Here is a 12833-nt window from a genome sequence, read left to right as displayed (position 1 = left end):
GGGTCCCTGCTGACAGCCCTGGGCTCTGTCAGTGCATCCACAGGGACCTGGCAGCCAGGAACGTCCTGGTGACCGAGGACAATGTGATGAAGATCGCTGACTTTGGGCTGGCCCGGGATATCCACCACATCGATTACTACAAGAAGACGACGAACGTGAGTGGTGTGCAGGGATTTTGTGGGGTGGGGGTGCCAGGGGTGCTCCAGGGGCTGCCAGGGGTGCTCCAGGGTGCCAGGGGTGCTCCAGCCATGCTGGGGATGCTGCAGGGTGCAGGGTCTGTCCCCACCCCGGGTGACACCGAATCCATGTGGGGTTTTGTGTCCCAGGGTCGCCTGCCCGTGAAGTGGATGGCTCCCGAGGCTCTGTTCGACCGAATCTACACCCACCAGAGTGATGTGTGAGTAACACCCACTGGGGAGGTCCTGATTTCATGGAATTACAGCCGCTGTCAGCCAAACAAATATTTCAAATCCGAATTGTGTTTGGTGCTGGGACTCATTCATCCTGCAAAGTGATAAAAAGCTGTGGATGGCTGCTCTGCCAGCAATGCCTCAGCATCTGCCCTCTGTTGCCAGGTGGTCCTTTGGGGTGCTGCTGTGGGAGATCTTCACGCTGGGAGGGTCCCCCTACCCCGGTGTGCCTGTGGAGGAGCTCTTCAAGCTGCTGAAGGAAGGCCACAGGATGGACAAGCCCAGCAACTGCACCAACGAGCTGTGAGTGCCGTGCCAGGACAGGGAACGGGGATTTGAGGTCTCTGAGTGCCATTGCCTGGCCCAGAGCAGGGGCTGGGGTGTGGAGGGTGACAGGGAGGCGTTTGGGAGTTCAACCCCAGCAGTTCCCAGCCCCCAAAACCATCAGCCCATTAAATCTGCAATCATCAGCATCTCCCTGTGTTACCCCTGCCAGAAGGGAATCCCAGGGTGGCTCCAGCACAGGGACCAGCCCAGACTGTGCCCATCCTCTTGGGTTCCCTAAATCCCTGCAGCAGCCTCTTCCCTGGCCCTGGGTGCCAGTCTGAGCCCAGGACACGTTCCTGGGGCTGCTGTGGGTGGGGGTCCCAGGCTGAGCCCCCTGTCCTCACAGGTACATGATGATGAGGGATTGCTGGCACGCCGTCCCCTCRCAGAGACCAACCTTCAAGCAGCTGGTGGAGGACCTGGACAGGATCGTGGCCATGACCTCCAAYCAGGTAGGACAGTGGCACCGGTGGCACCGGGCTGGCACTCCCTGGGGCTGTCCTGTCCCCTCCTGAGCCCGTCCTTTGTCCCTTGTCCCTGGCAGGAGTACCTGGACCTGTCGGTGCCTCTGGATCAGTACTCGCCCGCCTTCCCGGCCACGCGCAGCTCCACCTGCTCCTCGGGGGAGGACTCGGTGTTCGCCCACGACCCCCTCCCCGACGAGCCGTGCCTTCCCAAACTGCCCCCGCAGCACAGCAACGGCGGGCTGAAACGGCACTGAGTGGCACTGCTGGCTGCCACCGTGTGCCAGCAGGGTGACACTGCTGGGTGCCACCGTGCGGTGACACTGCTGGGTGCCACCATGTGCCATCAGGGTGCCACGGTGTGCCATCAGGGTGACACTGCCTGTGCCGTGCTGTGCCACACTGTGCCATGTGAGTGGACACTGCCCAAGGTGCCACACTGTGCCATGTGAGTGGACACTGCCCAAGGTGCCATGTCACACCGTGCCATGTGAGTGGACACTGCCCAAGGTGCCATGTCACACCGTGCCATGTGAGTGGACACTGCCCAGGGTGCCATGTCACACTGTGCCATGTGAGTGGACACTGCCCAAGGTGCCATGTCACACCGTGCCATGTGAGTGGACACTGCCCAGGGTGCCATGTCACACTGTGCCATGTGAGTGGACACTGCCCAAGGTGCCATGTCACACCGTGCCATGTGAGTGGACACTGCCCAGGGTGCCATGTCACACTGTGCCATGTGAGTGGACACTGCCCAAGGTGCCATGTCACACCGTGCCATGTGAGTGGACACTGCCCAGGGTGTCACACCGTGCCATGTGAGTGGACACTGCCCAGGGTGCCATGCCATGCTGTGTCACACTGTGCCATGTGAGTGGACACTGCCCAAGGTGCCATGTCACACCGTGCCATGTGAGTGGACACTGCCCAAGGTGCCATGTCACACCGTGCCATGTGAGTGGACACTGCCCAGGGTGTCACACCGTGCCATGTGAGTGGACACTGCCCAGGGTGCCATGCCATGCTGTGTCACACTGTGCCATGTGAGTGGACACTGCCCAAGGTGCCACACCGTGCCATGTGAGTGGACACTGCCTGCACAGCGTGGTGGTGCTGAGCTGTTGCAGAAAGGGTTCAGAGGCACCCACAGCATCTCACATAACCAAAACCACCCACCTCCTGCCAGCTTCTCCTGCCACCTCGTGCCAGCTCTCCGCAGCCCAAAGGGTTCAGCTCCGGTGTTTTTATGGCGTCTCCTCCGTTGGTTTTTRAATCTCTTTTCCATGAATTCTGTGCTTGAGTGTTCCCACTTGGCTGAGCTGCAATCCTGTCCCGTGGGCAGGGCAGGGCCAGGAGCCAGCCTGGCATCCCGGGCTGGCACAGAGAGCCATTCTGCCATCTGGAGAATGTGCCAAGGCAGGAGCAGCCCTGGGCTCCTGCAGCTGCTGCCTCGGGGCTCCCTCGGTGCCCGGGATGATCCGGGGCTGCTCCTGCAGCTGAGAGGAGCCAAACCCACCCGTGCTAAACCCAGAGTCCCGTGTACATAACAAAAAAATATGTATAAATATGAATATATATTTACATGGCTTTTTAAAAGGGTTGTTACCAGAGATATACCAGTTTGGTAGGAAGGTACTAGTGGCTGGTAGATATCAGTTGCTATAAAAAAGAATTCATATATTTTGCTACTTTTGCTGTTTTTATTTTTTTAAATTATGTTCTAAACCTATTTCAGTTTAGGTCCTTCGATAAGAATTGCTGCTGCTGCTTCAGTTTTATATGGGGTTGTATTAAACAATAATAATAATGTGTCGATGCCTTTTGGGAATCCATTGTCATTACGTGCCTGGCTTTACCCCGGCCCCACGTTCCTCCCGTTCCCTCCCGGGGCTCTGGCGGGGCTGGGACCGGGGCGGGGATGGGGCTGGGCAGGGATGGGGCCGGGCAGGGATGGGGCCGGTGGGTGCTGCCCTTGGGGAGGAGCAGGGGGAGAACGGGTCAGCCCTGGCCCGGAGCGGTGCCTTGGTCCCGGCCCGGTTTGGCTCCAGCCCGGTTCGGCTCCGTCCCAGCCCATCCCGGCTCGGTCCCAGCCCGGCTCAGTCTCAGCCCGGTTCGGTCCCATCCCGGCTCGGTCCCAGCCCGGCTCTGTCCCAGCCCGGCTCTGTCCCAGCCCGGCTCTGTCCCAGCCCGGCTCAGTCTCAGCCCGGTTCGGTCCCATCCCGGTTCATCCCATCCCGGTTCGGCTCCAGCCCGGTTCTGTCCCATTTCGGCTCTGTCCCATCCCGGCTCGGTCTCAGCCCGGCTCTGTCCAGCCCGGCTCAGTCCCAGCCCGGTTCGGTCCCATCCCATCCCATCCCATCCCATCCCGGTTCGGTCCCATCCCGGTTCATCCCATCCCGGTTCGGCTCCAGCCTGGTTCTGTCCAATTTCGGCTCTGTCCCATCCCGGTTCAGTCCCAGCCCATCCCGGTTCTGTCCCATCCCGGTTCTGTCCCATCCCGGTTCGGTCCCATCCCGGCTCGGTCCCATTTCGGTTCAGTCCCAGCCCATCCCGGCTCAGTCCCATCCCGGTTCGGTCCCGGTTCGGTCCCATCCCCGCCGTTCTCTCCGTGCCGCCCCCGCTCCCCGGGCGATGCCCTGCAGTGCCTTTACCGGGAGCAGCCTCACCCCGCTCTGCCCATCCCCGGGGCTGTCCCGGTGCCCGAGCTGGGCTCCACCGAGCCGGTCCCGGGACAAACCGGGCATTTCCCGGGCATTTCCCGGGCCGGGACAGCCTCCCCGGGGCAGGGRCTGTGTGTGATTCTCCCTCCCTGCCGCCGCTGTCGAGATGCTGGAGCCAGACCGCTGTTACTTGAAAAGTTTATTTTGCCTTTGTATGGAGAAATATTATTTGTTGTAAACTCTTCTGTAATGAATCTGGAATTCTTGTAATTATTAAAGACTTTAACCGCGATTTGSCCGTCCCTGGGGGCGATGGGGTGGGGACTGTCCGGGCTTTGGGTGCTCATCCGAGCAGCGGTTTGGGAATGTGATGCTCAGGGAGCAGCCGGGATAAACCCTGGCTCTGTGAGAATTCTGTTTTTCAGCGCTCCAGCACTCCCCATGAGAATATCCTGGCATCCTGCACGGCTCCCTGTGCCTGGGAGGGGAGGGAGAGCGGCTGCAGCCCCTCCTGAGCCCTTCCATGGTTAAACTGAGGCGGCAGAAGCAGCTGCAGCATCCCCGGCCTCCCCGGCCTTTTTAAATGCGTCTGCTTGTTGCTATTTCCCCGTGTAAATTAAATCGATCAGCTGCACTCTGCCCACCTCCCCCCTTTAAATTAAGTAGAGCTTTTAATCAAGTGATTTATGTTGAATTTGCAGCCCTGGATTAAACTCGCAGCCCAGGCGGGGGGAGGAAGGCTGGGGGGCTCCATAAATCACTGCTCTCTCCGGGCCCGGCTTGGCGAGGTGCGGGGAGAGCTGCACTTGGTGTTTACATCATCCCGAACTGCTGCTCTCACCATCTCCTGCTCATTTCCTGGGGTTACCGGCAGGGCAATTAAATATGATAATGAGCAGAGATGCTGCAGCAGAGCTGCTGGTGCTCAGTGCTGGGCTGGGGAAGGGGCTGGGTGCCCCTGCACCCCACAGGGACATGGGGACACTGGGCTGGGGAAGGGGCTGGGTGCCCCTGCACCCCACAGGGACACGGGGACAGTGCCAGGGAGGGTCCCCAGGGTGCTGTGCTGGCTGGCACCCACAGGAAAACTCATCTGTGCTCTGCTCCTCCCGGTAAGGGATCCTGTCCATGTGGGCACTCTGGGAGGTGTGGGCATCCCCCAAAGCTGAAATCAGCACCCCACAGGCCCCACACAGCCGGGGGAACCCTGCAGGACCAAAGCTCCCCTTGCTGGGACCGTGCTGGGTCCGTGCTGGGACCGTGCTGGGACCGTGCTGGGTCCGTGCTGGGACCGAGCTGGGACCGTGCTGGGACCAGCCTGCAGCGCTGCCTGGCACCAGGCTCTCCATTCGGGATGGGGATGGGGCTCCTTGGGAAGGGCTCCAAAGCGATGGAGGATCCCCAAATGCTGCCCTCGGGAGCCCCTGAGCAGCCATGGAGTGCGGGGCATCAGCGCTCAGCCCACGCCACCTTTGGCTCCTGCAGCACCCTTTGTCGTCTCCGTTCCTCGCTCCATCCTTTTCTCCTTTTAAAGCCCTCGGGCTGTTCGGGCCGGGGACAATGTGACAATCTCTTGGCCCCAGCCCAGGGCTCGGCTGCTGTGCCAGCGCTGAGCTGGGCTTTGTCCCGCTGCCAGCCATGGCAGAAACCTGCTGTGCCCTTCCACCTTGGCACGGGTCCCATGGCTCAGAGGGTGTGTGGGGAGCTCCCAGCCCCCTCTGTCCCCCCGTGTCACCCAGATTTGGGCTCGGCAGCACCCAGAGCTCAGCTCCAGCCCCACACCCACAGCTGAGCAGAGGCAGAGCCAGCTGTGTGCAGCTGGAACACAAAACACAAAACCCAAACCCTGCTGTCCTGGGCACTGCACCGTGCGGGCACCGTGAGGAGCAGCGGGATGGGACCATCCCTGGGGACACCTTGGGSACTGGACCATCCCTGGGGACACCTTGGGGACACTGCCACCCGCACCCCGTCCCTCTCCGTGCGAGGTTTGGCAGTGGAGCTCCTGTCCTGCGTTACTTCGGGCTGCGATTGCGCTCCATCTCCTTTGTTACCGTTTATAGCAGAGGCAGAARGGCTGCAGGAATGTGGCGCTGGGAGCCGGGAGCTGTAAATCCCAGCCTTTGTTGTGCTTGGGCCGCACTAAATCACTGCTTTTCGCTCKGAATGCTAATCTCCTCCAAAAGTGCTGACCAGGGCATCTTTCCCCGCAGCTTTCAGGGGAAGAGGCTGACGCAAACCCGGGGTTGTTTCTGGCACGGGAGATGTTCCCGAGCGGCAGAAATCCCCGATTCCCGGGTAAAGGGCAGCCCAAACCCCGGGATGGGAATGCCTCGGCCCCACAAGAGCGCTCCAGGCTGGAGCTGCGATGGTGCCGGGGGAGGATAAACAGCAGAGGAGCCGCTTCTCCGGGCTCAGGGGGGACTGTTTGGCACCGGCGGGGCTGGAAAAGCTCTCCCCACGCCAAAGCACACACGGCCTTGGATCTCTGCAGYGTTTCATTTGCCCAGTGCTGCAGAACAGAATCCCGGCATTTATGGGGCTCCACGGGGGTCGTTTCCTCCCCTCGCTCGGAAGGTCATGAAGCAGAATTGCTGCCTCTCCCCTCTGTGTGCCCGTGGGGCACGGGGGTCTCAGGAAGGTGGCGGGGGTCTCAGGAAGGTGGCGGCGGTCTCGGGAGGATGGCGGGGGTCTCAGGAAGGTGGCGGGGTCTCGGGAAGGTGGCGGGGTCTCAGGAAGGTGGCGGGGGTCCCGGGAAGGTGGCGGGGTCTCAGGAAGGTGGCGGGGGTCCCGGGAAGGTGGCGGGGTCTCAGGAAGGTGGCGGGGGTCCCGGGAAGGTGGCGGGGTCCCAGGCAGAGCTGAGTCTCGGCCATGTCCTCGTACAGAGCCCTGCAGCAGCAGTGACCTGTGAGGAGGGGGGAGGAGGGGAATTTTGGCCTGARAATGGGTTTGTTCAGAGCTGTGTGAGTGACCCGGGACTGTCTCGGGTTCACCCCGCTCTGCTGCTCCAGTGCTCCCCGGGACGGATGGAGCCTTTGCCACCGCCGGGGCTCGCTCGAGGAGGGGGCTGGTGGCCACTGCGGGAAATCCAAGGAAAAGCGAGCCCCAGCTTCCAGATCTTTCTAAATTGAAAACACAGGAGGCAGCGGACAGGRCTGGAGCCCTGGCAGCCGGCAGTGTGACGTGGCCATGGTGAGCAGGGCTGGGGGACAGGGATGAGGGAGGCACCGGAGCCACCCAGAATGGGCACAAAGGGCGTGCCCGGGTGATGCCCAGCTCCCTGCCAGCCCCTCCTCACCTCCATCTGTGGAAGTGCTCAGCACAGGAATGTCGGGTTCGGGATATTCGGGAGTCAGAGCAGTCACAGGCTGCAACACCGAGTGGGAGGAGACGCCTCCCCTCACACCACGCTAAGAGGCAGCAGTGACTCCACAGTGAGGTGTTATTTTATTGAAATAAAATTTGTTCCCGTTTATTAAACACAGATCCAGCAGTGCAGATGGATGAACACAGAGAGGTTCAGGTACAGAGCTGAGGACACAGAACACCTGACAGCTGGCTCTGCAYTGCTGTAGGAGCCTGAGGTCTCAGGTTTAAAGTGCTGCTCACACCTGACCTTGGAGAATTGGCTTTTCAGGCGGGTTGTCTGACCTCTAGAAGAGACATTTCATTCCTACTTAGCACCAAATCTAATTTTACAGTAAGTATAAATACACGTATTTAAAATCCATGTGAGAAATTTCTGAGCATTTACATAGGACAGAGTAAAAAACTTAACAAATGCTAAAAACAGCTTTTCTGTATCCTCTGAGAGTCTGACAAAAAACTGAGTCATCACTGGAGTGTGTGAGGAGTCGCTTTGCAATGTATGGAGAGCACTTGGTGTGTAGTTCTGAGCTTGGTAAAGATTAACCAAATCTTCACACTTGGGAAAGGTGTGCAGGTCCTGGGTTGGTCCCTCGTCCCAGAGGGATCCTGAAAGTGCAAATCTGATTTGTGTCACAGTGGGTAGCACCTGCACAGCTCTCATGGGAAGCAATYACAGGRGGAGGCTGTTCTGTCACTGCTCTGCTSCTGCCCAGCAAGGTCTGAAATCCTTCTGATCAATTCATTCCACCACAGCAAMRAGTGCTGCTCCCTCCTTCCCTGTGGGTAAAACTGTGGCCAGTGGGTCACTGTCATTGTGGGCTGTCACTGTTAAACCACCCTGATCAGGACCAAGAGCCTGAGCTGTGACACTCATCCCTGTGTGGGGATGTTCCTGCAGAGGATTCCCACCACAGAACAGGCTTTGCTGGACTCCCAGCCCAGTCTGCTCTGAGCACAGGCCATTCTGACAAGAAAAGCTGCCTTTGCTAAGGTTTGGGAGCACAAACACCTGCTGAGAACAGCACAGACAGCAGCACCGTTATTAACATATTTACACCATAAGTTAAAAGTAGCAGGGCAAGGATCCAGCACAAACAGAAGCTGGGCCACCCAGCCAGCACTGGCCTAGTTGCTAACAAGCTTGGGACAGAGAGAGGCCCCTGAGGGCTACGGCCTGGTTGTGTAGAGCAAACTCCTGGAAATCCCTGCTCCTTTGCAGGAGGGTGCAGATGGAGCTGCTCCCTCTCAGGGCTGGTTCCACCTTAGGCTCCGTTGGCACCAGCCTTGCTGCTCTGGGACGCTTCCCTTTTGGTCTAGGGGGAAGAGAAAAGGGCAGATTTTAGCAAAAAATGTTTGTTGAAAATCAAAGTCTTTTCTGAAGGTGTCTTCCCATTTACCATGGCAAGGGGCTCTGGAAAGGAACAGATGAAGAGCAAATTCTTCAGGTTAAAGGAGATAGGAGTCGGTCTGGACTCCCAAACTTACCTTAAGCARCATCCCAGATGTGCACATAACCTTCTAAATTGAAATCAAATATGCACAGAAAGAAAATGGGCAAAACAAAGACAATCACTGCAGAAATATTGTTACAGATACGAAGCAGCTCTTAACAGCCTGGTGATTCCAAGGGCAGGCTGGTCTGTCCTAGTGGCCCAAAGCAGATTATTAAGAGTACAAGGAAATGCTGGCAATTCCCCCAGTGCTTTGCTCCCTCCCCCATTTCACAGCTCTGCCACGTGTGGTGTTTTTGTGTTGAAAAGCCCCCAGTGCAGTTCTCATCCAGTTTCTCCAGCTGCTCCTTGAACTCAGTGTCCTGCAGCACAAACCTCCAGAGTTTGGCTGCAAGCTGAGTCAAGAACAATCTCTTTTGGGAAGTGTAAGAACTCTGAGTAGCTCACCTCTTGTGGGGGAGGCTTCACCGACGCTTCTGAGAACGGCAATTTCTCTGTTGGCTGAGACACAAATTCTTCATTCTTTAAGGAAAAAGCAGCTGTAAGACACAGATCCCTCCAAAAGAGCTAAACCCCACAGCCCCTTCTCCCTTCTGAGTAAGGCTGTTCCCTGCCCATTCTGTAAAAGCTGGGCCGGCATTTCCATTGTTTCCCCAGCACAATTTAACTGTGTGGAAACGTTTCTGGCATTTGATACAATATTCTTTGATTCCTGCTGCTGCTTTTATCAGCTGGGACTAATCTAAGGAATTCACTGCAGCATGATGCTGAGAACCATATGCTCTGGCTTTTTTTACTCCAGATACTTTGGCTCATTTTRTTCTGGACAACTGAGCCCAATTTCAGTAGGAGAGCTTAAACCAAGTCCTCTTTAACTGCTGCTCTGWGCTAAATGTAGCTGGGCAGAAGTCTAAGGCAACTCAGAAGGTCAGGAGTCCTTCTTGGCTGGGAGCCAGTGCCATGGTACTGAATAACCAGCTGCTCCCAGTAACAGGGCCAGCTGAACCCCAGCAGATCCCTTCCCTCACCTCTTAAATCAGAACATGAACTGTGAGGCTCTTGGGGGAAACATTTACACAGTGCAAAACCAGACACTGCTCGTGCTCTGTGCCATTGGCTTTGCCTAGCTTTGGGAAGGTTTGGTCACACYCAATTCTCAGTGATTTCAGAACATGTTTTCCTGCTTGCAGACTKCTTTTCTCACCTTTTTTCCCTGTACAACAGGGGCAGGGTCCAGGAGGGTCTCCTGACCTTCAAGCACAGATGTCCTCACTCCAGCAGCTTCACCAGTCTGCAGAACACAGAGTCATAACTTCATCCCAGTCRTAGGATCAAAGAACAAGATTTCTGTCACAGTCCTTAATTTCTATAAYATATAATGGTTCAACTATTAACCTACAAGTTTTATTTGAACAACTCACCTTGTTCTGTGTAATGGGAACAGATTGTGGCTTTACATCTATTAAGTACAAGGCACGGGAAAGCAGGAGGAGAGAAGGGGGAACGTTCTCCTTTAAATGGAGATCCAGCCACTGTTGGAAAAAAAGAGAAGGCAAAGTTATTTCACACTGGCTCTATATGGGTATTTATCAATACAACACTCTTGATCCTTAAAGCAATCTTGAGTTTGGATAATACAGTTTTAAGATACCATAATGAGAARAAATAGTTCTGAAGAGTTARGAACARCCCCCACTTCACCTTGYTTCTTGTTGGCCTTAGYTCTACTTGGTTTTCTCTTTAGTCTAGGATATAAACTGGACACTTCATGCCTCAGAGCTCAGCTCTGCAGGTGAGGATCCAGCTTGAACTCGTGCAGGAATTGTCAGGAGGCTGTGCCTGCTGTACCTGAGCAGTGCCTGCAATCCCCTCTGAGAATCCTGGCCCCACCAGCCCCGTYCAGGGCACACTCACCTGCCCGAGCTGCTCCTTCAGCTGCTCCTCAGAGAGCCCCAGTGAGCGCATCCCCCGGGCCCTGCAGGCRCTCTGCAGCTCCAGCACGCTCAGGCCACAGACCCCTTCCTTGGCAATCATCTGCAATCAACAGCAACGTGCCCACCCAGCACAGAGTTAGCCAAAACCCTGAGAGTCCCTGCTCCCAATCTCCTGATTAAACTGCTTAAATTAGCATTTCCATTTGTGCTTTGAGCCTTTAGGGATGGGGATTCCACAGCCCCTCCCCTGTGGACACAGAGCTCACACAGACCCTGTGAGCACCGAGCAGCTCCCAGAGCTGCCCCAGCCTCACCTCATCATCTGCCTTGATGCTCCTGAGGCGCAGCAGCAGCTGGAATCGGAGCAGGTTGTTGGTGCCCAGCGGGGGCAGCTCCAGCAGTYTGCACAGAGCCACCAGCTGGGGCCTCTCCAGGTGCTCCAGGGTCAGCTCATCCTCGAAGAGTTTGGAGAARCGCACGATCTCCTGCGTGCTGGGCCGGTGGCCGCTGTGACGGATCTGAACAAGGGAGAAATGCAACCTGAATGGGATCACCAGGAGGGAATCTCCTCCTCCCTTCCCTTTCTCTCACTGGAATTCCCATCTCTGTTGGGAACAGGATGATACAGTTAAAACTCAAAGTGAAACTCTTACTGAGTGGCCACTGGAAGAGTGAAGCTGGCACTGTTCCAGGATGGGAATTCCTGTGCAGGGAGGCACACAGGGAACAGCACCTGACAGAATCTGTGTGCTGTCAAAGCTCTCTGCTGTCCCGGGACAATGCCACACTCTGCCCAAAGCAGCACCAAAGGGGTGGCAGTGCCATGGCTGCCCATCCTACCTCGTGCAGGTACGAGGAGAATTGTTTCCCTTGGCCTGTGTCTGCCTTGTTCCTTTTGGCCATCTCTGCAATTGTCTCCCGCAGGAACTTTGCTAACTCCAGCTTTGCGTTTAACTTCTTCTTCTGCTTTTCTTCCTTCGTTTGGGAAATACAGAATTATTAATTAGAAAATATAATGTAGGAATYTGATCACTGTCCAYAGCACAAACCACCAACCCTCCCCCTCAGCTCAGGAATAAKCTGGGAATGTCTCACACAGATGTGGGTGAGGCTGATCCTCACTTSCACAGCTCTGAGGACACTCCACGACCTCAGGGAGGACACAAACCTTCTTTGACTCCGTCTCAAAGGTTGAGGGCAGCATTGCAGGGAAGAGCTTCAGGAACACAGGTAACAGGAATTCCATGAAGGGGACAATGACAAACACCAGGAAGGGAACCAGCCGGAAGAGATCTGCACAAGTTCTCAGCAACTGTACAGAGAAGAGCAGAGATCACCCAGAGATTATCACTCAGCCAAACACCCAAAATGTGTCCAAAGAAGGGGTTAAGCCTCTCTCTGCATCACTTTATGCAGGGGTTGTGACACTCACCCTTCTCCTCTCCCTCCTGGTGAGCACCTGCCCGTGGAGCAGCCTCCACACCATCCTGACAGCCACCGTGGTGTCAATCCACAGCAAGTGGAACCCGTGGTAGTAATGCTTCAGCTCATCCACAACTCTYTGTCTCAAAGGCTTTTTCCCTGCAGGAGCCTGTATGACGTGTTTCACTGGAGTTTTAGCAGGTTTAGCCCCCTGGTTCCCAGGATTTCGGCGGGGTGGGGATTCACCGGGGAGCTGCTGCCAGGGGCTGCTGGAGGTGTGCAGGGCACGTGAGCCAGGCAGGGCAGCGCCCAGGCGGGCACGGAGGCGCCAGGGATGGCTTTTGGAGTCTCTCGAWGTCCAGCTTAGCTGGGAATTCACCAGTTGGACCAGAGCGATGGCCGGAGAGCACGGAGGGCTGGAGTGTGCGAGGAGATGGGAGCCTCTGAAACTGGAGAGGGTAAAAACAGTAAAAACAGTGCAGCGAGGCCAAAGAACCCAAAGTGACATTCTTAGCCACACTGATTTGGTGGATGAGATTGTGATCCTTCAGTAGCTCAGATCCTGAGCTAAGAACTCCCCTCTTGGGGCCACCCCCGCCCCRCAGCGCCTCTGGGCAGCCCTTTACCCCCGGGACAGGACGAGCCCGTTGTGAACAAACCCCCGAAGGCTGATCGGGACCCGCCCGGGGGGATGCGGGCCTTACCTGGCCCTGGCCGCGGCCAGGAGAGCGTTCAGGCCGCAGGAGGCCATGGCCGGCACCGGCACCACCGGCACCACCGGCACCACCGGCAC

At 56.9% G+C, this 12833-nt stretch overlaps 2 protein-coding genes across 2 annotated transcripts; one reads left to right on the top strand and one right to left on the bottom strand.

The window, feature by feature from the left end:
• Nucleotides 1–32: 32 nt before the first annotated feature.
• On the top strand, nucleotides 33–3350 carry LOC130586092 (fibroblast growth factor receptor 1-like; the record flags this gene model as incomplete). Its single annotated transcript, XM_057386800.1, has 6 exons — nucleotides 33–155; nucleotides 327–397; nucleotides 576–713; nucleotides 1084–1189; nucleotides 1282–2042; nucleotides 2095–3350. Coding segments are annotated over 5 exons (615 nt in total), but the record flags the coding sequence as incomplete, so codon positions are not given.
• Nucleotides 3351–7276: 3926 nt separating this feature from the next.
• LETM2 (leucine zipper and EF-hand containing transmembrane protein 2) lies at nucleotides 7277–12827 on the bottom strand. Its single transcript, XM_057386806.1, has 10 exons — nucleotides 12745–12827; nucleotides 12051–12489; nucleotides 11787–11930; nucleotides 11459–11593; nucleotides 10933–11136; nucleotides 10599–10718; nucleotides 10106–10216; nucleotides 9889–9975; nucleotides 9132–9206; nucleotides 7277–8546 (listed from the first exon to the last, which is right to left on the bottom strand). The coding sequence occupies exons 1-10, from the start codon at nucleotides 12789–12791 to the stop codon at nucleotides 8496–8498; spliced, it is 1413 nt and encodes a 470-aa protein (XP_057242789.1). The 5' UTR covers nucleotides 12792–12827; the 3' UTR covers nucleotides 7277–8495.
• Between the last annotated feature and the right edge of the window lie 6 nt (nucleotides 12828–12833).

Source organism: Malurus melanocephalus, unplaced genomic scaffold (assembly GCF_030028575.1).
Source record: "Malurus melanocephalus ecotype Western Australia unplaced genomic scaffold, MMel_1.1 scaffold_1061, whole genome shotgun sequence".
Taxonomy (NCBI): domain Eukaryota; kingdom Metazoa; phylum Chordata; class Aves; order Passeriformes; family Maluridae; genus Malurus; species Malurus melanocephalus.
The sequence above is the reverse complement of the archived record's forward strand: the minus strand, read 5'-3'. Positions and strand labels throughout refer to the sequence as shown.